This window comes from Perca fluviatilis, chromosome 3 (genome assembly GCF_010015445.1).
Source record: "Perca fluviatilis chromosome 3, GENO_Pfluv_1.0, whole genome shotgun sequence".
In the NCBI taxonomy this organism is placed as follows: domain Eukaryota; kingdom Metazoa; phylum Chordata; class Actinopteri; order Perciformes; family Percidae; genus Perca; species Perca fluviatilis.
In genome coordinates, this window is record NC_053114.1 from 1,432,501 (window position 1) to 1,458,655 (window position 26,155).

The 26,155-nt window shown below is 39.9% G+C and overlaps 1 protein-coding gene across 1 annotated transcript in view; it reads right to left on the reverse strand.

The window, feature by feature from the left end:
* LOC120555898 (multiple C2 and transmembrane domain-containing protein 2-like) overlaps positions 1-24,608 on the reverse strand; it is a 46,435-nt gene extending 21,827 nt beyond the window's left edge. Inside the window, exons 1-4 of the mRNA XM_039795079.1 lie at positions 24,460-24,608; positions 10,669-11,237; positions 5,523-5,573; positions 4,111-4,228 (exon numbers count right to left, since the gene is read on the reverse strand). Coding sequence (XP_039651013.1) covers positions 4,111-4,228; positions 5,523-5,573; positions 10,669-11,184 — 685 coding nt within the window. The 5' untranslated portion in view covers positions 11,185-11,237; positions 24,460-24,608. The remainder of the gene's footprint in view (positions 1-4,110; positions 4,229-5,522; positions 5,574-10,668; positions 11,238-24,459) is intronic.
* Between the last annotated feature and the right edge of the window lie 1,547 nt (positions 24,609-26,155).

The following is a 26,155-nucleotide window of genomic DNA, read 5'->3' on the forward strand; positions in this document are numbered from 1 at the left end:
ACCAGCACAAAAAAAATTTCCGCGTTGCCGTTAACGCTGAATGGCGATACACGATATATAGCTCTGTATTTTTTTACAAAGTGAGCTAAATGTTCAGTTTCATGTCAAAGCCACTATTCACAAGCTTTTATTAAAACAGATTGTGATTAAATATAAAATGCAAAGACAGGGTTTCCTTTACCAGTTTGAAAATATACAGCTGCAACACATGTACATGAAAGTTATCTGAAATAAATAGTAATAAATAATCTCTGAGAAAGCTCCTTCACTTGTTTTCAACAACAATTACAGCCTGATTAAAAAAGAAAGAGGACGCCCAGATAGCTCAGTTGGTATATTATATATATATATATATATATATATATATATATATATATATATATATATATATATATATATATATATATATATATATATATATATATAGATAGAGGTTAGACTCAGACCTGCAGCCCTTTCCTGCATGTCAATCCCCCCTCTATCCCCCCTTTCATGTCTTCAGCTGTCCTATCAAAATAAAAAATAAAAAACGGCCGAAAGACAGAGACAGAGGAAGAGAGGGGGGAGTGCGATGGACTGAGTAGTTGCATTTAATAACTTCTAATGTGTTTTTCACTGCGTCGGCCGCAATAACAGAGAGTTACCAGCGGAAAACACCATACACCAATACAGGTTTCCCTCTCATACATAACAATATACAGCTGTATTAATAACAATTAAAACTGTAGACAAATTTCAGCAGTTTGGACCGGCGGCGCTGTGTCTCTCCATGTTGCAGGGAAGCCGTGTGAGTGAATGGGGGGGGGGGCTGTGTCTCTCCATGTTGCAGGTGAGCCGTGTGTGAGTGAATGGGGGGGGGGGCTGAGTGGAGGAGAGATCCAAACACAGGGACGGCTGTACAGAATGGGTCATGTAACATTAAACATATCCATATAAACGACTGTTGGAGACTGACCTGAATGAGACCTGGGGTACCACTGTCTCAACTTACATAGCATGAGTTCGTAAGCTGGAAATTCCACCACACTGACTAAGAGTTGGTGTTGTTGATGAAGATAGTTTCTGTTACTGGGGATTAAACATTGACTAACATACCACATTACAGCTGTTCATTTAGCCTGAAAATAAGGCTTAAGAATTTTATAAGATACTTTAAATTGATTAATTCGACCTAAATTAAGCAGTAGCCAACAACTTTTGAAAAGTTTTTGTTTTAATTTATAGGCCACCAAATGTTCCCACTGAGCTGTGATTTCTGAAATTCATAGTTCAGGGCTCCAGTAAAAATTTGAGAGTGTGCGACTGAATTTTACATCCAGTCGCACATGTGCGACCAGTGAATTTGCCCCCCTTTTTTACACATTAAACGTCGAAATTTTGGTACCTGAGAGCGCGTAAGCGCAAGCTTATCTGTCCTCTCTGAAAGTTGACAGAGAGCAGAGATCTGACACAAACACACACACTCTCACACACGCAGAGCTGCAGACGGTGCAAACTACGTCGGCGCTGCAGTTTTGTTGAAGTCACGGAAATGCCGATAAAGTGGTTTCAAGTGTGGTTACAGTTTTTCATAACTTCACGCAGACAGCGTTTGTTGCAATATGATATTAATGGCGAGCCGAAAGCGGTCGCGGTGCTGTTGACGTTACACTTCCTTGGAGACGAGCAGGCCCAACGGTGGTTTCTATGCCCTGGTGACTGACTGACAGGCTGAGGTTGTAAGGCAAGGTGACTTTATTTCTACAGCAACTTTCAGCAACAAGGCAATTCAAAGTGCTTTACATGAAACATTAAAAAGCAATTAAAAATGGTCATGATGAAAATAAAACAGGCTAAAAAATAATATACAAATACAATAATAAAAAAAGTATAAAAATACCGTCATGACAGCTATGGGGCTGTCAGTTTACCCTCTATGTTGCATCTTCAAAAGTGACACTGAATTTGAAACAGCACATTGTAATTTCTGAATCTATTATCAAAGTATTTATTAGTAATACAGTGGAAATTAGTAGAAATGTGAATATTTGGTTAGCATGTTGATTTACGGTGTGTGCCCCTAAATTTTCTGGTTGTGCCCCTAAAATTTTCAGTTGGTGGCCACTGTGCTCCTAGTGAAAAAAGTTAGTCTGGAGCCCTGTAGTTTGACAGAATTGAGGACACCACTCCTTTTTTTAACTCAGTTTCCAAATCAGGGTTGACATGTCACTGTAATAATGAAATGACACTGCTTCTATTTCCAAACTAGTTTCTAAATAGCCATTTACTCCCTTAACTTCTAAGGAAACGTGCTGGTTTCCAGTAAAAGCGATGACCAGCCTGCTCGTAGTGTTATCTCTCATGTGTCTGCACGAAGGATGTGGTTTGTTTCCTCACCAACCGATGGGACCACAGCTTCCTGAGTCAATAGCCAATCAGATTTTAGCTTCAAATGTGAAAAGTGTTAGCAGCTGAACACTTTGTTTGTATCTTATGACTGCTGTATGTAGATAGAACAACGGGTGACTGTGACTGTACCAGGATTCAGAATGCAGCATTATTCTCTGTCAAATCATTTTCACTCCACGGTACAATCGGTGACTTCTGGCTGTTCTGTCAATCAGCCAGCTGAGGGCAGCAGTCCACCAAACAGTTTATGGACCATCAGCATACACTCCTCTGCATCCCTGTCCTCTATGATCATGCCTGGTTCTGTATGGCTTTGCTGTTACAATATAAGACATTACAAACCTATTACATAACAAACCAGTGTTATCCATCAGCAAAGAGCTGTCAGCATAAGCTACGGATGCAGTGTATATAATCTGATCAAACAGAAAAAATGAAAGGTTGTTTATGCACTGCTTTTAAAAGACTGTAACTTAACAATAATGCAGGGGAAACCAAATCATCCTGCGCCTTGATCCTCCACTTCATTTTCTGCATTAGCTACACAGAGCCTGGTTGTGTAAGCCACACGAGAGAGAGAGTGAGAGAGAGAAATGAAATCCAAAAACATTCAAAGCAGTGAAAGGCCTGGAGTAATGACTGCTGGGTGCGGCTCAGACAAGTTCTAATATGCTGTGTGGATTCCTGCCCCAGCTGCTAAAGTCAACCAGTCACTCGGCTGTCTTGGGTGTAACTGGAGCCAATAACATTGTGTGTAATCAAACAAACACTCCTGGCCATCATTAATGAGCCAAGGCTAAACACACAAAGTGAGGTCAATGCAAGCAAAACCAGCAGAGGACATGGCATCTCTGGTCGGCTCAAACGTCAGAACACTCTTCTGTTGTGGCTTCAAAAAGGAAAGAGGAGAGGAATATTGGGAAAAAGCTACAAACACAGACTCTTAATTCTACTCTACAGTATATGGAACAAGTTGACCAACTAGAAGTGATGATTAGATACACTTCCCACTTGCTATTGTGTTTCCTAATGTTTAAAGTATTATTTGCTGCTGCATTGACCCAGCATCCTTGTTCTGACCAGTAAGTATTCGTTTTTCCTTGTGGTTGGTGAAGATCCTGTTGATTTAGTGTTGTTTGCATAATATCGACTTACATCTTACCATTCTACCTACACGGTGTGGGTGCATTGTACTGCATGGCTCTGAGCTACAGACTAGCTGCCACCTTCTGCAGACTACAGTACATGACTACACAAAAGATGTGCTGTATGCAATTCTTCATATGTAAATTGTTCTGTCCCTTTTGCACTTCCCTGTTTTAATGCATCATACATGAACATGATACAACATATATTATTGTTGATAGTGAGGTTATTTTTTTTACTATTATAATGTTGTACATGTACATTGCACATAGCTGTACATGTTGTTCATAAATTGTTCATATTACATAGCCATATTTATTCCGCTCTTATAAGGCAAATGCTAATATACTGGACATATTTATATTTAATTTATATTACTCTAAACCACTTCTGTAAACCAACTGTACACTACTGTCTACACTGCACTAGATTTTTTGCCCTGTCTAGACTTTGTATATCACATTGCACTTTTCTGCTCTTTGCACTTCTGGTTGGACTGCATTTCGTTGTCTTTGTACTTGTACTCTTGAATCTAATCTAATGTTGGTACAGTAGTAGTAGTGATGAGCTTCTTACCACAGCGGTCCCTGATGACCAGGTTGCGTCCTTCCTTCAGGTGGATGGTGAGCAGGAAGGACCTGGGAGGATCCCTGATGTTCTCCGACACACTCAGAACCTCGTTGCCCATCTCACACTGGACATGGACACGGACACGGACACGGAACGGACACACACACACACACACACACACACACACACACACACACACACACACACACACACACACACACACACACACACACACACACACACACACACACACACACACACACACACACACACACACACACACACACACACACACACACACACACACACACACACACACACACACACACACACACGATAAGTATACCTGCATTTCAGTACAGATTCTAAAACCACACTTTTTTTTTTTTAATAGCCCACTATACCTCAACAGGTTTGTTTTTTTAAATAAAAACATTTTTATTGAGATGGATACCCAGGCCAATGGGCAAAAAAGCTCTACGTTTCCATAGGTTTTTATAGTTCATTTCCAAATTCTGTAATTTCATAGTTTAATTTTTTGCCTTTTTGAGAATTCATCACTCATATTATTATATTTTTCATTTGTCTCATTATATTCTTTTACTACCAATTAGTAAACTCACAACAAGCTGTCATTTGGGGTTGAAGCACATAGGGACAGTTCTAATGATATGCTTGTTCACTGTTCTTTTGAGGAGAACAATAACAAATGTTTTGTCCCTCGTTACTACCAAGCCGATCCTGTAAGCGAAAGCTGTTGTGGGCTTTTTTTTTTTTCACAACTTTGTTACATATGACATAAGCTCTGTTGTTTCCTTCGACTTTCATTTATTCATTTCAAAATCACATGATCTTCACAGACTGGAATTCACCTGTTGCATTGTGTCTTTTTAGATCTACTGTCATGACCAAATATATTTCATATTATTTTTGATACAATATGAAAAGCAAACCCAATGGAAATGTTGCATGCTGTCTATGCAATGGATTATTTAATCACTATTAAGCCTCTCTACCAAACCAAGCATCTTTCAGAGAATAAACCGCTGTCGCCTGGAATCACCCGGCTCAGCATCCCAACCCTGCCCGGCCACAAATGCCATGACACACTGAGCTTTGAACAACACACCGCCCACTGTCCCATCATGTCCTGAACACTACACAATAATCTGGAATTAAACTTTGTGTGTGAGGCCAAGCAGAATGCTGCTGTCTACACGATACTCAACAACAAAAAACACGATCACAGAAACAGTCCTTTCAACCACAGAGATCAGGATAAAACCACCTACACTTAACTGTTCAGCATGATGTTATTATCTGTGAGAAAAATCCATACAAGACATCACAGTAGAGAATATTAAAATTATCAGTTCAACAACACAGAATCAACATTCAAATTGGATAGCAGCACTTACATTTTGGTTGTCCCCGTCTTTTAACCCGTGACTGTTGAAATCGTTATCATACTGCGGAGACAAAAAGATAAATGCATTTCATGAATCTATCATGTGGTGTATGAAAAAGTAAAGTCACAGTTGATAAAAGAGGAAGGTTCCAGTCTGCCAATCAGTTACAGGAACTGCTCTCTTTGGCATTTCTACCCCCAGCACAAATCCTCTGAGCATTTATTAAAAACCCCTGTACCCTGGGGACTGAACCACATTACAGACCACAGTAATGAAGGAAAAAAAAAAAAAGGGAATTTGCTTTTGTGCTCGCTTATGTGCCCTGTTGTTCAGTTCAAAGCAACTACAATTCTGAGCCTTTAACTCCATGTGGACTTTAAACCTTGAGGGACGCCCTAAGGAACAAAATTCAATTAAGTGTTTGAAAAAAGTACTGTTGAAAAATAAAGTACAGAATTATTCCTTGGTCACATAAACTAGGAAAAAGTGTGTCCGGTTGGTTTTTAGCAAATTAAAATATGCATCTACAAAAAGTCAGTGTATCAGAAAAAGATTGTTCTGTTTGTATCCACGTGTTTTTGAAATTCTCTCATGTAGTTCAAACACTTCAAGAGTTCAAGAGACCATACTCTGGGGCCCCAGGGCAAAAATGAACCCGATTAACTCCCTGGTCCATACACTGTGTACAGTACATTGTCTATTATGTACAGTAAGTCAAATCAACTTGATTACATTATTCCTATTCAAGATTCACAGATTCAAAATCCTTTATTAATCCCACAATGGGAACATTCACACTGTTGCAGCAGCAAGGGATAGGGGGAAAGTACAAGACACAGATAAACAAACAAATAAATAAATACAAGTAAAGAGCATAAATAGTAAAATGGTCAAATGTAATTACAGTATTGCACAGTCACATTTTTTTATTGCACGGTGTATCAGTCCTGGTGTGTGTTGTGTCCCTGTGGTCTACTGGGAGGAGTGCTGATTGTAGAGTCTGACCGCTGTTCAGTGCTGACAGAGTGTCCTGCATGGGGTGGGAGGAGTCGTCCATCATGGAGGATAATTTAGCCACTGTCCACCTGTCTCCCACCACCTCCACGGCGTCAATGGGGCAACCAAGAACAGAGCTGGCCTTCTTAAAATCAGCCTGTCCAGTCTTTTCCTGTCTGCCACCGCAATGCCACTGTCCCAGCAGACCACTCCATAGAGAATCCTGACATATTTTTAGATTGCTTTTATCCTATAGACCTTCAACAATTAATGTTAAAAGGTATCTTCAGCTAAGCCATCTACCTGTCTTAGACCCCTTCCCAACGAGGCTACTCAAAGAAGCGTTACCCATGGTTAACACTTCATTACTAAATATGATCAATATGTCCTTATTAACAGGTTATGTACCGCAGTCATTTAAAGTTGCAGTGATAAAACCTCTTCTGAAAAAACCCACCCTCGATCCTGAGGTCTTAGCAAACTATAGACCTATCTAACCTTTCCTTTTTATCCAAGATCCTTGAGAAGGTAGATGCTAATCAGTTATGTGATTTTCTACATAGCAATAGTTTATTTGATGACTTTCAATCAGTATTTAGAAAGCATCATAGCACAGAGACGGCACTGGTGAAAATTACTAACGACCTTCTAACTGCTGCAGACAAAGGAGTTGTCTCCATTCTTGTTCTACTAGATCTTAGTGCTGCATTTGACACTATTGACCATACAATCCTGTTACAGAGATTGGAACACTTAGTTGGCATTAAATGAATCGCTCTAAGCTGATTTAAGTCCTATTTCTCTGATCGATCTCAATTTGTTAATGTCAATGATAAATCCTCCAAGTACACTAAAGTTAGCCATGGCGTTCCACAAGGCTCAGTGCTTGGACCTATTCTATTCTCCTTACATATGCTTCCTCTTGGTAATATTATTAGGAAACACTCAATTAACTTTCACTGTTATGCGGATGACCCAATTATACTTGTCAATCAAACCATACGAAACCAGTCAACTAGCTAAACTTCAAGCATGCATTAAAGATAAAATCATGGATGACCTATAATTTTCTGATGTTAAACTCTAACAAAACTGAAGTTATTGTGCTGGGCCCTAAATACCCCTAAACACCTCCGCCTCCAGCACTACTGTCAGAAATCTAGGAGTTATTTTTGATCAGGATATATTCTTTAACGCCCATCTAAAACAAACCTCAAGAACAGCCTTCTTTCATCTTCGTAACATTGCCAAAATTAGGAATATCCTGTCTCAAAACGATGCTGAAGAAACTAGTCCATGCATTCGTTACTTCCAGGCTGGACTACTGTAATTCCCTACTGTCAGGTTGCTCAAATAAGTCCCTTAAGACTCTCCAGCTGATCCAGAATGCTGCAGCGCGTGTTCTCACAAGAACTAAGAAAAGAGATCATATTTCTCCTGTATTAGCTTCTCTGCATTGGCTTCCTGTAAAATCCAGGATTAAATTTAAAATCCTTCTCCTGACCTACAAAGCTCTAAATGGTCAAGCACCATATCTAGAAGAGCTCCTAATACCTTATTGTCCCACTAGAGCACTGCGCTCCCAGAATGCAGAGTTAGTTGTGGTACCTAGAGTCTCTAAAAGTAGAATGGGAGCCAGAGCCTTTAGTTATCAGGCTCCTCTCCTGTGGAACCAGCTCCCGATCTGGGTTCGGGGGGCAGAAACTGTCACCACATTCAAGAATGAACTTAAAACTCTCCTATTTGATAAAGCTTATAGTTAGGGAGTGAGGAGTTGCAGTGTCCACCAAACTGGCCCACCTGCTTCTCTTCATAATTGTTAGATTAATAATATATAACAAAAGTAGAGGGAGGCAGGCCAGCACAGCCCGATCCGGCAGGGGAGAGTTTCAAGCCCGAACAGGCTACCTCTCCTTATGACCTGTCTCTCTTAGTTACGCTGTTATAGTTCTAGACTGCCGGGGAACTTCCTTCCTTTGACACACTGAGCTGCTCTCTCCTCTCCCTTTCTATTACCATTTGTGTGCATCCCATCCCAGAAATGCTTGTTACTAATCCTAGCTTCTGCGGAGTTTACTCCCCGGAGTCCTTATGTGAAAAAACCCAGCGTATTTCCTTGGAGAACGTTGGCACCAAGATCCTGGTTGCAGCTGTCGCCGTGGCCTGCTGCACTCCCTGCTGAGCTCTGCGGTGCCCTGCAATGTCATGCTGCGTCCTGCTAAACCCTGCTGCTTCCTGCTACGTCCATCCATGCTCTGCTCGGCCACGCTACATCCTGTAACGCCCTGCAGCGCCCTGATATGACATGAACTACTACGACTACCATTTGAAGTCACTGTTCCATTATTAATGTGACTATTATCGCCACTGTTCATCACATCCCCAACCGGCCCGTCAGACACCGCCTACCAAGAGCCTGGGTCTGTCTGAGGTTTCTTCCCAAGAGGGCGTTTTTCCTCGCCACTGTCGCACTGCTTGCTCTTGACGGAATTACTGTAATTGTTGGAATTGTTGGGGCTTTGTAAATTATAGTGTGGTCTAGACCTACTCTATCTGTAAAGTGTCTCGAGATAACTTGTGTTATGATTTGATACTTATAATATTTTACTTACAATTACTTATAATAATTGAATAGAATGGCTGATGCCACCACAGAGTCATAAAATGTCCTCAGGAGTGACCCCTACACCCCAAAAGACAGAGTCTCCTTAGCAGATACAGTCTGTACTGTGGTGTTTTCAGTCCAGTCCAGTTTATTGTTCAGGTGAACACCCTATGCGGCAATAGCACTGCTTGTAGTGAATTGTTTAATTTCACAATGTAATGACCATCTTCAAACTAGATTTTGACACGGAAAAGACAAGTCAACTGCTGGCAGCTCTGTGAGGCTACATGCTAATGCTAACATGCTGATGTTTAGCAGGTTATCATGTTCCCCATCCTATTAAAGCATGTTATGTTAGCATGCTAACATTTGCTTATCAGCATTTAACACAAAGTACAGCTGAGGGTTAATAAGAATGTCATTTAAAAAAAAGGTATTTGGTCATGAAGTATCTGATGATGAAAAGCTTAGGGATAACCAAAGGGATTACTAATTATCCGGGTGGGGACTATATATCTGTACAAATGTCATGGCAATCCATCCAATAATTGGTGAGATATTTCCCTGGAGAAGTGATGACGTTTCAGGTTACTCTTCTTGATTTTGTGAAAAAGGTTTCAGAAGAGATGAAAATATTTAGTGTGTACATAATTTAAGATTAGAGATGGTCCGATACGGATATCAGTATCGTTATCGGCTCCAATACTGCCGAAAACGCTGGGATCGGGAAGTACTGGAGTTTATGAACCGATCCAATACCACGTAATAAAGCCCTAAAGAAAATCGACGTTAAAGTAGTTTATTTATGTTGTTTTTCCGTTATAACTGACTGTCAAACTGGAGAATAACAAAGTTCTGTGGCATTCATTGTTTGTGTTTGTTCATGTTTCACAAAGAAGTTAACCTGAGCCAGACTGACAAAGATAGAAATCATATCACATCCATACAAGGACAGTAGTATACAGTTGTTAAAACATAATAAAATATATGACACACTGGTATTGGATCGGTATCGGCCGATACGCAAGTTCAGGTATCGGAATCTGTATCGGGAAGCAAAAAATGGTATCGGGCCATCTCTACTTAAGATCTTACTGTACCAAATGCCATGTCCTTACAGTAAGACAATCAAGGGTGTGGTGCAAAGTCATAAAACAACATTCACTATTTGCGGTCATTGTTTTGGAGGGCCTCAAATATCAACTTCATCCAGCTCATCCAAGTTAAACTTAGTACATCCTGTGCAAATACACTTGACACCTCGCACCCGCCAATGTACAATGAACCAGCCCATTCGTTAGAATAAGTGATCTCATTACCTGTGTGTCACAGGTAAACAAAATACAATACAAGCCTTCTACTGGCAAAAGCTTTAAATGAAACTTTAAAAGTAAGAGCCAATAATTGGAAACTAAAATCTCTCTCTGCATGCTACCACCACTGAAATTTTAAATGCATTGCATTATATAAAGACATTTGCCTAGTTTGGATTACTGATCTTTTCTTTTTTATTACACTTTCAACATTCAACATTTCAAATGCATAAGTGTGTACCTGTGAGCTGTCCTGGGACACCTCCACAGAGGGAGGGTCTGGGCTGTAGACAGTCATCATCTCGGGTAGGCCCAGCTCCTCAGGCTCCATGCCCCGGGGAGGTCTGCAGGTTGTCTCTGGAGAGCTCTTGTCCTCGTCACAGAGACTGCTGAATGACTCATGGGAGGAAGCCCAGTCTGTGCAGTCTGCAGGCACACTTCTCCCCACTCCTCCACCAACTACTCCCATCGTCAGGCCACTCCCACCTCCTCCCAGGCCCCGGGCAGGCCTGACGAGTGGGGAGCAGGGGTTGCTGTAGCTGGGAGAGTCGTACTGTTGGGGCTGCATGCTGGAGGAGACGGGAGCATACTCGTGCTGCCTCATGTTCCTCATGTCGGGAACGGAGGAGCTCATCCGATGGTCCATTGGGTGTTCGAGCTGAACCAGGTGCTTGCCGGGGCTCGTCTTGTCTCGCCGGAGGTGTGGCAGCATCTTCTGGCGGAGATGCCGCAGCATGCCAGGCTTCTTGGAGTCCATGATGGGAGGGAGCTTCAGTCTGTCTGTGTCTGAGATCTGGACATCACCGACAGCTATAGTAGAAAATACAGACAGAGAAGAGTCTGAGGCTGGGATATACAGCATCTACAGCTGTGACGGACGTAGAGCTCCAATTCATCAGTGTCTGTTCTGTGACTGAAAATGTTCTTACAATTCCAAACAATCACAACTGGCTGCAGTCAGACTAAAATATTCTTCTGTTGGCCATTTGACATGAATTGTTATGAACATGCAATAAAGCTCCATCAGGAATTGATCAGCCCTCAGATAATGACAACCATTAAAGGATGACTGTATACTGTATATATGTGGAAATGAATATCCATTTCCAATTACTGTAACTCCATGGAATGAGAAACATACAATATGGGGGAGACTGATTTAAAAAAAGTGATTTAAAAGCAATAGTTGGACATTATGGAAATATGCTATCTAATAATACTGTATTTGCTTAGTTGCAGAGAGCTAGATTAGAAGTTTGAAAGCACTGAAAACTGAAAGCAGTCTGCACTTTTAAACTTTAACTTTTTGCACTTCTGTATGTGCAATGCCTTTTGTATATTGTATGTTTTAATCTTCTAATCTTAATCTTCATTTATCTTGTTTTTATTTATTTACTGCTGCTGCACTAATTGCCACCAATGTAATTTTGTTGTGTCCACACAATGACAAAAAAGTATCTTGCATCTTGAAGTTTCTCTCTCATATCTGTTAAATGTGAAGCTACAGCCACAGCCGGTTGGCTTAGCTTTGCATACATACTGGAAACAACTATCCTGGCCCTGCCCAAAGGTAACACAATCCACCTCTCAATCCAATAATTAAACAAGTTAGGTCTTGTTTGTTTAATCTGCACAAAAACCAAAGTTGTGGTTTAAAGGGTTATGTGCGGCACTTTTTCTTGCCCAGGTGTAGTGACTTCCTGCAGTCTCAGGCCACAACCCACCATAAAACCACAAGGTGTGGCGTTTTTATGGTTTAATGTCTGCTAATTATTGAGCCAGGTTAGCGGTTTCCCCTTATTTCCAGTCTTTATGCTATCGGTTGGCTGTAGCTTCATATTTTAGCATACAAACATGAGAGTGGTATCCATCTTCTCATCTAACTCTCATCTAGTCAAACATATACAGCTATTCCTTTAAGTCCTTAAAATGTTTTTAAGTCCTTTCTAAGGCAAATGGTCATCAATCAATGTTTAACCACAATCAACCCAGTAATACCCAGTGGTGCCTTTCGTGTAATGTGAACTCTCAGTGTGTTTACAGAATCCACACCAGTTCTCAATTGAGGAACAGGTGCTTAACTTACAAATGTCTACTGTAATGTCAGAGACCATTGCCTATTAAAGTAGATATCCGTGATATCCAATATCAGTTTTTGGAATAGAAACAGAACGAGCAACGGAGGAGGGGACAAAGGAAAGAAAGGCAAATTCTGTAGCAAACATCACACCTTCTGGACGTTGATAATGCCCAAGATAATCATAAAATAATAAGTCATTCTTCTAGACCAAATGTCAGCTGATTTTGGCAGAAAATTTGACCTCTACCATATTTATTTGATGCACCCATAAAAACCCAGCAGCTACCAGATTACAGCATGTGGAGCTGGAACAAATTGTAATCAATAACTAATAATGTAATAGGATCAAATGAATAATAATTTGGATAATAAATATTTTCACAGACTATTTTTCAATTTTGACTAATAATATTTCCAATGTTTCTGTTCTATTCAAGTGTCTAAAGTCAAAGTAAACTTTTTTTTATTTCGCAAGGGGAAATTCATGAAAAAGAAACAACACTTCCAATATGGTCAGTAGGGCTGTTGGAACAAATTCAGAAAGTCGAATTTTCGAATAGTAAAAAAATCAATACTATTCGAATGCTGAAATTACTATTCAAATGTGATTTTTTTTTTATAAATAGGTTGGCTAAAGTTAGCTAATGTCCGTCTTCCCATGTCACGTCCATAGACAGTTAAAGTAATGTACCACCAGATCCCGTGTCTCTGGACGGAGACCAGCGAAGGATATTAGAAGTCTCTTTTCCAGTGCTGGCTGAGCGTTACTGAGCAGCCTCCAACTGAGCTTGAAGACGTAGATGTGACGTGAGCAACCTGTCTGAAAGTTGGAAGTCTTCTGGTAGCTGTGCCGAGAGAAATCTCAATCATTCCCAATCTTACAGAGACGGAGAGCGTAGGTATATGTAAGGAGATAACATAGGCACAGGCTAATTATTGCTAACTAAAATGCTAGTTAACATCAGTAATATATTTAAACAGCTCATGTAAGTCGAAACTGCCTGCAAGCTTCTCCTTTAATATACGGTAATTCCTCTACTATGCAACAGTAAGTCTCGTGGTTATGACACAATCGTTAGCCTAGTTTTACAAAAACGTCTGCTACGGAGCCATAACGTGAGGTACAAGGTAACGGAGCCTTTTATACATTGTTGTGTTTCTTTAGAAATAAACAATGGACAAATAGAGTCTTTAAATGCTTCAGATGTAAAGTTATTCGCTGTCAAAGTGACGTCAAAATGAATGGCAGTCAATGGGATGCTAATGGTGGGTGAGTGTTTGTTAGCATCAAATTGGCACCATAAGAGGTACGCGTTGTGGAGAGAGGCTTAACCCCTTAGTCACGTCTGATGAACAATAAGTTACGGCAGTGAGAAATACAAAGCATTGTGAGCTAACGTTACGTACCGAGTAACGTTAGTACCAGGCTGCGGCAGGAAATCGGAAGAAAGACGAGAAATAGTCGTAACATGACTTTAAATTCGACATCCACCGAGCCAAAATGCTTAAGTTATCATTAGTTAGCGCGTTCTGGTTTCCTAACTGCGTGGCAAGTTATAGGAGCTTAGCTGGGAGCTTCATGAAGACAGCTAAAGTTAATGTTAGCTGACCTACAGCTGTCAGAGTTAGCTTTGACTTAATTTATTACCTTCTAATAGCTGTATTCTCAGTAACGTTACAATCTGCAAAAAACGGGTTGCTAATAAATCACTAAAATAGTAGTGACAGTACTATTTGGCTTAGTTATCAATGTCGTTAGCATCGTGGCTAACACTATCGTTACTTTACTTTATGACAAATCGTTTCGGCTGTGCTTTCTAACATGATGTCATTGTGCTAACTGAGCACTGTTAGCCTTTACAACAGAGCCGCTTCACTAGCTACACTTGTTAGATCATGTTTCATTCCAGAGTTCTCTGCTGATTTCTGTTGTCTCTGTGTGCTCGTGGTGGAATATAATGTAAACAGAGAGCAGCGTGTCAGAAATGCAATGTGCCATGACGTAGATCCCCTTCAAGGCCAGGCTGATGTTGGAAGTCCCTCTAGTGGACAGAACATGTAACAACAACCACAAGCTTATAGTGGCATTGACAATGCATAAGTGTACGACTGAGTAGTGTGGTACATATTTAACAGGCTGCATTTGAGAATTTAATATTTGAATATCAAAAAAATAAATTAAAATGGTATTATAGAGGAAGAGTGACGGCTCTAATGGGCAGTACAGACAATACAGTAAACGACACATGCAATAAGCAACCTGAAGAAACCTAAAAAAAAATAAAATAGTAGTAAAGTGCAATATTCACAGCAATGAAAAAAACAGTTAAAGTGCCAGGGAGTTACATAATTGTGCAATGATGCAGTTAAAACACCAAAGACAAGTAAGTATGACAGTAATCAGCATGCACAACACAGGATCCTGAAACTGAAGCAGTTAAATGGAATCCAATCATTGATTGTATTATTTACACCTGCGTTTCCTACTGTGTGACATGTCAAATTGTCTTAGATTAAAGGATGGATTCATATGAAAGTATTGCTGCTATGTATTTTCTTATAGTGGACCATAGAACAGACCCTAATTATTACGATTATATAAAGAAAGTGTCACCAATTCAGTATCCGACTAAATGTCTTCCTTACTGTTGACGAGTTATGGCGTTGAATAATGGCCAGAAAAGTGTTTTTGCAGAACATTATGTCACAGGGAAGTTAACCTTTTACCTTTTGGGTACAAAATGTCAACACTTCATCATTTTATCCTAACAGACCTTTATGTGAAATTAAATTTCATAATTAGCGTAGGAATTCTTGAATGCGTTTTTCAAGGTGTTCCTGAGATATTGCGTTCACAAGAATAGGACGGACGGACAACCCCGAAAAAATAATGCCTCTGGCCACGGCTGTCGCTGAACAGAGGTATAAAAACACACAAAAACTGCATCTCATCAGCAAACTCCTAAAGATCAGTTCCATCCTTCACATGGGACTCTAAATGCCTTTTTATCCAGCTGTATGTAACATCATAAAAGATGATTCTTTCAATATGTAGTTACATGTAATATAAGCTTCTCACGCTTCTCATGTAGGTGCAGTTTTTATAAGTTACATTTATAGCATGTACTGTAATTATGCAGAATCTACAAGGCTATCACAAATTAGAAAATGAGTGTATGATACGACAACACTGCTAATTGTTTTTTGCACACTTCCTCTTATTAGAAATTATTTGAGTATCTAAAATAATTTGTGACCACACAGTCTTTGACGGTATGAAGAAGACCGTGAGATGTTGAAAAGATTTTGTTACTTAAATGTCATACTGTATTTAATGATGGGGTTTACACTAATGCTGTGTGTGCGTTATGCCAGTGATGCCCAACCAGGGGTACTTGTACCTCAGGGGGCACTCCTGCAGTTGCCAGGGGGTTTGTGGAAAGATTGTAGGGTAGTTCCACTAATATTGAAAAAAAAAATAATAATGATTTGATTAAAAGAATATATCATTTATCACATCTTAACATTAAGTCAACTGTAACACCTGAACACTGTGTTGCAGTTTTGCAAGCGTGTTCAAAAATCCTCAGCAAGCGAGCACAGACGTTTGAACAGGTAGTTAAAAGTAATGAATGAATGGTTGAAATAAATTGCTAAAAGTAATGACTAAACAATTCAAATGATTAACTAAAAGTAAAGGATAAATGGTTTCACTACAAGGAGTTGTCCTTTGTACGATTGCTGATCAAACCAAGCTTACTGCATAAAGTGCAGTAAAGCCTGTGTCTTGACTCAAAGTGGCCATTTACACTGGGGGCACTAATACAATGACACTCCCTCTTCATTATGCGTTGTCAGCACAGTGCATAAAACTTATGATTTGGAGCAAAACATTTTTGCAAAGCATACTTACTCTATTACGCTATTATTGTACTATTATTTCAGATCGAGTTTAAATTGTCAACGTTGCTTTATTTGGCCATATGAGAACATGTCCCACTAGACGTTAGCCTCATCCCACAATAGAGTTAGGGACACACAGGTCGGAGATACAGGTTCATTTAACACTTACAAGTATTATTCCTGTTATTGTATCAATGAATGTGTTGTATAAAAATAAATCCGACAACACATAACAGTACAAACGTATGTCCTGAAAAAAATAAAAGATTTGAAACCACACCTCCAACTCAGGGTGACGGAGGAAGTGTATTTATAATATACCTATCAACTGTTTTGCATTATGCTGTACAGGTATTCTGTCCACCTTTTGGAGATTTGCCTAATGGGAGTATCAGTAAGAACATGACTGGAGTGCAGCCACAACGCAGTCAGTCTCATTATGTCAAACAAGAGCTCCCTTTACAGACAGCAGACAGACAAAGCAGTGAGTGCATCTAGTGATGCAGCATTAATGCGTTGAGCACTTTCTGATCTTCTGCAGCAGTACCTGTCCAGAGCTGGAGCTACTGCTTCTGACTAAACCTGCTTTTGTAAAGTAACAGCCCAATAATATAAGCCTCTTACTGGCCTCATACTTTGTATTGTCATTAATTGTGACGGATGACCTGCCATGTTATCAGCTGTTAAGGGGAAGTGGAGGAAGGTGGAGTGGGCGGTGGCAGATCAAGGAACCAGACAAAAAAAAAACAAAAAAAAGAAAATCACTTTTTCCAAAATCTGCAGAGACGTTAAAAAGAGAAAATTGCAGAAAGTAAAATACAGCTTGAAAATGTATAAGAATTTAAAAAAATGACATCTAATCTCAGACACTGATACCAAACTACAACATAAACAATACCAGCAAGTAATCAAAGTTTTCACTGACATATTCTTTCCAGGGACTTTAGTATGAACAGTTACAGCTAAAGGTGGGCTGAAATAGTTTTCCCAGGAAGTAGTCTACATTCACTTTTCTCTATATCTAGTTTGGAGAATATGTGTAAACTAAAGACTCAGATATCCTACATTCAGAATTGTCTAGCCTGACCCAAATACAAGGATTAAATGTGGGATCACTGTAAGGGTGAGAGAGACACAGCAGGCAGAAAAAAAAAAAAAGGATGACGGCCACTGATAGGCCTGACTGCTGCCTGACTGCAGATCTGTCTATTATTCGAGTGACGATTGATTGAGAGGAATAGTTTATCTGAAGTAGACCATTTTGTCATGATCTACTGGTCCACAAGGGTTTCAACATATTAATTGTGTTGAAATGGTTACAACATGTTACCATTTGAGGTAACAGTTAACAGTCAGTGAAATAAAATAAAGACATTTTCCAATGTCCATGTATCACAATCTAGGAGCTGCAAAGATTAACTGATTGAAGTTGTCAACTATTTTACTAATTAATCGCCCCAACCATTTTGATAATCACTCAATTTAACTCATTTTTTATGACAAAAATGACAGTGTAAAGTAAAAGTGGCTGCTCATAGTGACAACCCAACAGAGAAGTATTACCCAACTTCACTCAGAGCTACTGAACTACTAGTGTTTCAGCATTTTTTCAGCTCATTGTGTTCGTTTTCTGCAAGAAAACTCTAAAATCCACTGGACGCTACCTGGCCACGCAAAAACAACAGCCAGACAAAGTTAGAGACTAGCTTGTGAAGTTAGTGGAGCACTTAGCAGTTGCAGAGCCAGATCTTTTCCTCAGGAGTTGGTGGAGACACAAAATATTAAAAGCAGAGTGAATATTCAGTTTACAGTCGTCAGGTGGACAGAAATGCAACAAATGAACACACATGAATTTGTCTAAGGGATGTGTAAATAAGCAGCTGTGAATAAGTTCACCTTATCAACTGGAGGTTTTGTTTTGTTTCTGCTTTTGAACCAGCTTTGGATCTTAACAATATGGGTAGTATGTGTAAATGAACTATAGTAAACTTCCCTACATCTTGCCAGTGCTCAGATCTCCGTGATCGTCTCCTGTTAATCCAGAAAAGGAGCCCTGAAGGAAACAGGAAAGTAAAATGTCTTTTGTCTACAATTATTACTGGTCACAGGTGACAAACCAGTTAACCTGCCTGACTGCCTACAGGGCTAAAAAGCCTGCATCTCTCTCTCGTCATTGCTTCTGATTGGTATGGTGTTTCACTACTTGACACTCATGCCAGAGCATCTTACAACCAATTTATGTTTATAGGATCAACAGAAATGAGATCAAAAGGTCAATGGAAGTAGCAGATAAGTCTATGACCCCAGAAACTAAACAATGAGGAGAAAAGTGTTTAGGCATTGGTGGCATTCAGCAAATATTTTAGCCTAATATTTTTACATGGTTGCTGCAAAATCAGTTCTAGCATAGAATTTCTAATATAAGAAGAAGTTCCACTCCCTTGTTACTTCCGGCTTCTGAACTGGTTGCAGTTCCACCAGAGTTCCATATAGGGGGCGCTCACAGGCCAGTGCAGAATGAATGGGGCTCTATGGCGCTATACCCCTCAAAATCCATTTTTCTCAGGATTAAATTTTTTGTCTAGTAATTTGAATGTTGCATTTGAAAGGGAGGCTAAGAAAATACACACTGCTTGGTGTTCGATTTTTTTAAAGTCGTTTTTTGTTCTAAAAAGCCTTTTAAAATGTTAATGACGTCATACACATATACGGCCAGAGATACTGCTTTACGGCAAGCTCTGAGTCCCTTCCTTTGTTCTCTCGAGGCATCGACAACACAGCTGACAGGTTCGGCTCTCCCTGTTAATACACGTGCTAGAAAGAGGTTTGCTGATGTTTTAAAGACCACACCGAAATATTCACTCTGATATTCAGGCTCTGCTTTGGATCTCCGATCTTAATCACTCCTTCACTGACCAATCAGCATTCATTAGCAGAATGCTAGCGTGTTATGGGAAACAACGACTCCCCCTGTAAGAAATCAAAAGGACATAAGTACTCGTTCATTCAACTTTCGACCTATAACTCATGTTGAACTTGCAAAAACTACAATAAAATCTGAGGTTTCTCAACAACAATCGACAAAGAGACACATTTAGCCGTCTAGCTCCATAGAGTCCCATTCATTCTGCACTGGACCACGATCCCCCCAGTGGAACTATGGTGGAACTGCAACCAAATTCGGTACAATGGGGCTGAATAGGGAGTGGAACGGCTTTCCGTAGACTGGCTTTGGTTCTAGCCAATATCTACATTACACTACTATTCTCAAGCACACTTTGGTAACTGACTGATGGTGAACTTGTTAGACTGTTTCTGTCTCCCCCATGAGGAATTTTAAGTAATGACAACACCAATGTTGTTGAATCCACATGATACAAGCCTTACGTAATCGCACCAATAGCCAAGGAGGACACAGAGAATTAAAAAAACATGATGGATTCTTCAGAAGAGGTCATTATCTTCACTCGAGTTTCTGCGCGCAAAAGTCACCGGACGCCCCAATCTTCTGAACATAGTCACACTGAGAAATCCAGAGAGAGTTGTGTGGAGCTGATAGACTTAATTAGCTTTGTAGCAACTCATTTGGCAATGGCTTGAATGTGACGGACGTTCATTAATATCAAAAAGTTACGCAAGTTAAGCTTGAATGCGCTGTTTACAAGTCCAAAGAATGCTTCCAAAACCCAAATAATACCACCATATCCCACATGTCTTAATCGGATATGCCGAAACTGAAAAAAGGCCCTATTCGGAATATCCAAACGGAATATGCTGTTTATGTGACCTGTATCAAATTTGGAATGTTGTCATATCTGGAATAATAGTGGAATATAAGTGTGCATGTAAAAATACTCACTGAGAAGGGTTTACAGAGAGCATCATAGGAGAACAAAATGACCACAATAACCATGTATACAGTAATACTAAAGTGTCGTCGAGCGGGACCCTGGAACCCTGATTTGACTATGAAATGAGTTAAGCTTAAATTGTGTAATCCTGTAGGTAACAGTCCATTGCTGGGCTCTGGTGTAATTATGTAACTAATATACAAGCAGGTGGCCACACAGCTGAGTGGGCCATAACATTCATTTGAACAGCCAGTCAAGCCAGAGGGGTCATTCAGACTTAACCTGGACTAAACAGATGCAATGTGAATGTACACACACAGCTGGCCAGATATGTTCAGACCAGACTGCATTCCAATTTGCTAATGGGGAGAACTCCACTTTCATCAAGTCTTGATTTAAAAACAGTGCCTGTTCAACTTTATATAGCAAATTACATTGCGTTCAGAGTGCATCCCTACTGCCATCCCATTCTGGGGACACTGAAGGCTGTGACGCAAAGCCAGCCCAGTTCAAGGTGCCTCTGCCGACGCATCCATTCTTTCTGCAGTGCAAACAGCCTTGTCCAAAAAACCCTCACTAACTTCACTGTCAACACATTTTGGTCATTTATCTGACCCTCTTATGTAAAGAGAAATTCAGCTAGATGGCCAAAACAAACAAGATTAGTCTACTAGATCAGGATGAACAAGCAGCCAATAGTGCAAAAGTCAAATGTCACAGCTTTAAACAAACTGCAACCACAAACCTAACACAATGATGCATGAAGACAAAAATTATGAAAAGAAAGAAAATGGGCTGACTGGATCAGAAAATGAGATCCAACAAGCAATTCTTCCTCACATGCAGGCTCATTAGAATATACCCCCACCCCATCTCAGCATCTCCACCCACGGCTTGAGAACTACCTCACTATAACGGTGCCTGACATTTATTGTTCAAAATGGGGGGGAATTCCCCCTTTAAATGCTTTACATTGGGGGTATTTATACACTTTCAGGTAGGTTCAACAGATCACAAAACAGATCACAAAACTCCCGGTTTGGATCACGGTTTTGAGTCACGGATTGGATCAATTTTCGGATCAACAAATTCAAGCAGTCAGATATTTATGAACTCCCTTTCTCAAAGGCAGAGCAGGATACCCAGGGCTCGGTTTACACCTATCACCATTTCTAGCCACTGGGGGACCATAGGCATGTTAAAAAACCTCATAAAAGAGAAATATTCATACCATGGGACCTTTAAACGACAAAAACAGATGAGAAAAGGGTATTCATTCTTATTCAGTTTAAGATTATGCATCGCTTCTATTGGACTCCCTCCAGATTGTTTAGACTTGGATTAAGAGACACACCAAATTGTTGGAAATATAAGAGGATGGCCTATTACTTCATGTCCTATGGTCCTGTGATGAGGTCCAGGAATTTTGGACAGGGATACATGATAACCTATGTAAGATTGCAGGTAGCCAGGTTCCATTCAGCCCAAGATTATTTGTTCTGGGAGATGGGTCAATCCTAAACAGAATAGATAAGCACATAAGAAGTTGGGTCCAAACCAGTTTAATGATAGCCAGACAGATTCTTCTGAGAGGATGGAGGAACGAAGGGGTACCTTCATTCCAAGAATGGGCTGGCGAGATGACGAGAGTAGCAGCATTTGAAAAAAATGTCATACAAACAGTTTGCAAGATTAAGTGTTTACACAAAAAAATGGGGGAAATACCTGAGCTCTTTGGAGGGCTCCTAGGATGCCATGTACTGGAGGATAGACGTATGCAATGTGCTTACGGTGTTATCATATGTACATAATGTTTATTTGGTTTACAGTTTGTTTATGTTATTTTGTAGTATTGAATATTATGGCAATTATTTCATCTTGTCTTAAATTTTGTATAGGGGGGTGGTGATGGCGAGTGGGGGGGTTCAGATAGGGAGGAGACGCGTTTATGTCGTGAGATGTAGGTTTTGTGTTAAAAATAAAAAATGTTAATCCTAAAATGCCTCACACTGGGGGTATTTATACACTTTCAGGGGGATACTACTTGTGAGCTTAATTACAGGTCTTACTTGTCCTATTTAACCTCAGATTGCATTTCATCACTCTCTTCCAACTTGTGCTATTCTCTGAACTAGATTGCTGTAATTTGTTGTCTCTTTCTCCTTCTCTCTTAGTGCTATCTCTTTGAGCTGCACCTCCTTTGCCTTCACCTCTATGCTTCTACTGATAACAGTGTACGTGCCTACAAGGATTATAAGACATTTCAAGAAAGACCATTTCTATTGCTGGTATAGGAGCATGAAGAGTGACCACTGCAAATTAAAGAGGACACTATAAAAGAGCTATAAACGGATGAAATGTTGTATATGCGCAAACATCAACTGAAAAAATATGCATTTGGGGGTGGCAGTAGCTCAGTCCAGCCAAGGTGCCCTTAAGCAAGGCACCGAACCCCCAACCGCTCAGGATGCCTGTCCATGGGCAGCCGCAGCACCTCTCACTGACATCTCTCCATTTGTGCATGTATAGGTCCTGAACATGTGTGTGTATTTCAGGCCTGAGTGTAATGTGTATTCTAGAAAACAGAGTGAGAAATTGTAATTTAATAAAATATGGTAAAACAAACAAAGAAAAACATTTGGGATTGTAATGCTGGTAATAAGTAGGCTATGACTGGGAAAATGATGAGATTCTGTACGTAGTGAGCCTCAAACGCTGTTATTACAGGTCCTGGAGCAGGCTGACACAAGTGCTGACAACTAAGACTAAAACTATGCACGTCTATAGTTACTCTATTCCTACTTTCATTTAAAATGAGGTCACCACTAATGGAATGAACAAAGACATTGATTTTACTAAATGCCTGATAGAATACAAATAACAGATGTTAGGGTTTTAAAATGATACTGGGTTAATCTGTTGTTAAACATAAAAGCACTTTTGCAGACTGGATCCTCTAATTTTAGAAATCTAAAGATGAACAAGCATTGATTTTAAAATTACCACTATTAATTGTCATTGTGATAGCAAATACCAGATAATCATATAAAAAAACTGATATGGCAGCAGTCATAAAGACTTTATGTTATGTCTTTTCTCAGTCGGTGGGAGTAGTTGCATCAGAGCAAGAAGCTATTTCCTGAAACTATTTCACAGTTTGCCGTTTGCTTTGATATGGGACATGTGACATGTCTAAACCTTACTGCAGAAAACACACAACAAAAAATTAAATAACACATGCATCAATGAAAAATATTTAGTTCTAGTGGTTTTCAAACTTTAAGCGGTCAGTTTAGTGGTTACAAGGGTTTGTGAGTGGCAACACTCACATTTGGGTCTAGATGCTGGCATTTATGTGGGGGAATAGGCTACCCTAAAGAGGTTTCAATTTGCATCCAGAGTTAGAGACAGTGGGCTATTTAACTTATGCCATCTAGAATAGTTTTCTTCCATAGACTCCTCCAAAAATGAGTCCTATAGACAGCACGGAAAAAGACACTGAACGCTATCCACCACCGCATTGCCTAAAAGTGACCCGCCGCTCTCTAAGCAAAGATCGGACCATCTCCATTTAAAGAATCAAGCGAATAATTATTAACCCGCCAATATAGGCCTAGGCTATAAAAAAAATGATATTGTACCTTAAGTGACACGATGGGGGTTGTTCTCTCATTCCGCATGCAACCAACATATCACTCTCTTCCAAAGTGAGATACTCTCTGAACTACATCGCTGTAATTTGACTCATCTGGAACATGAACATGACATCACAACTCGTCGCTGCGTCCAGCAGCGTCCTAGCCTAGCCTACTACAGGACTGCTGGGGGACCAAGATCACATTTCTGGTTAAACAAGTTGGGTTTGTTTGGTATCGATCCCGTATTGACAACTGACCCATGTCGACATGGAAACGTTTTTTTAAACCCTGTTGCACAAACTTAAAAAATGCCATGAGAGTTTGACCGCAGCCTCTGTAACGTTACATGACATATAAAGATGTAAGATATACTGGAAGATTCCCACGAGGAAGAGTTGGAATGGATGCCGCTCAGAGTTCTCGCCTCTCCGCCAGAAGAAACATTTTCCGGGCTCAGGAAGGAGGCTCACCTGGAACAGCCCCACCACAAACACTCCCACAGGTAACTCTACCTTTCGGCTTATTCCTCTAAAAACCGACAATAATAAGTCAAGTTTTACCTTTTTCCGCTGTTAAGACCCTCCGACGTCATTCACCTCGTGGCTGCTGAACATTATAGTGCAACCGCTCAGAACATGGGCAGTAATCTGTGGCTTTACAGACTTCCTTCTCTTCGTGTCAGCATCAAACATCAAGCCAAACACACAACCTCTGTTAGATTAACACTTTCAAAATAAAAGCCCTGGCCGCCAGCGCGTTTACCAAAAAGACCCAAGTAGCCTATAGAAAATAGAGAAAATAAATAGGCAGATTGAAAGCATTTGAGGACAGGTTTTAGTATAATTTTGTAGGAAAAATATGCTTTTTAAGACATCTAGCCTTAACATTGTGTTCGCAGTCAGCAGCCTGAACAGCCTTTCATAAGTGACCATCATCATTAGATCATTAGACTGTACAATTATGGTAATGCGCTGTATGTTTAATACAAAGTTGTCCTATTCAACACAACATTTATTTTAAAAGTATAATTATTTTCTGGTTAGGCTATGGTTTCCAAATGTCATAGCAAATCAAACCCCTATGTTATGTTTTGAGTCATTTGAGTCCTGTCACCTTTGACTAAAAGTATAAAAATACATACATACAATACGTATTGAAAATACATACATTTTCCTCTTATGACTTCACATAAACGTTGGTAGATATTTCACACACTTTTGGACTAACAGATGTAGGATTAAAATGTTTTGTGGTCAAAAGTCTATTCTATGAGCTTACTTGGACCCATAGATGTGTCCACATAAATCATGAGGCAATTAGTCCCATTATATGTCCATCAAAAATCGCCATAAATCTAAAAATACTTACTTATTTGCTAGACTTATTTCTAGAGCAGTCTTGTGTGGCTCACATAAGCTAATCTTTTCTCAAACAGCTGTTTGGCCTCATCATTCCCTTTAACCTTGGCACATTTAACCACCCTCCAATGCTCAGTGTACTGAGTCAGTGAGGCCTTGGCATACGTGCTTTTCTCTTGTCTGAACTAGTATAATCCTGTTGCTGTACCGTTAAAGTTTATGCTTTAATCACTGACCAAAGTGTGTAACTGACATGAGCTGGTATCAAATAATAAACCCCTGGACTATTTATTTCATCAATGCTGCTAAAGAAAAACCTTCTTTTTTCTTCTCATAGGCTCACATGTAACCGCTACACGCTATTTTCTTCCCACACAATAGATCATCATTTACGTGGCAGTTAACATCAGTGCTTTATGCCACCAAGCAGAAGTGTTACACATCACACCTCTCACATTGTCTCTTCTGAATCCTCAACTTCCTCCACTTCATTCATATCTTACCTCCTGATGAGTTCTAGTAATTTAATTCTTGTTCCAGTTCTCTACCACACAACACATGATTTAAGCCAGGTCTGATTTACACAGGAAATTTCTGACTTGCCCAGTACATCCTCACACTGTACTACATAGTTCCCGTCTGTTTGCAGCTAACTATTGTAGTCCAACAATCATAACAATCCAGTACATACTGATGCTATCAATGTCAGCCCTTCCTGTGAACAGCCAAATTGGCTCTCAACAGAGATTTTTTTTCCTTTTTTTACTTAATTGTTGCATTCTTGTATTCCCATTAACCAAGCAACACGACTTCCTCTACAGTTCTGATTTGCATATCTGTATTTGTCACCACATTTTGCATTTATGGTCACCTCTGCATGTGTCACATCCAGATACCT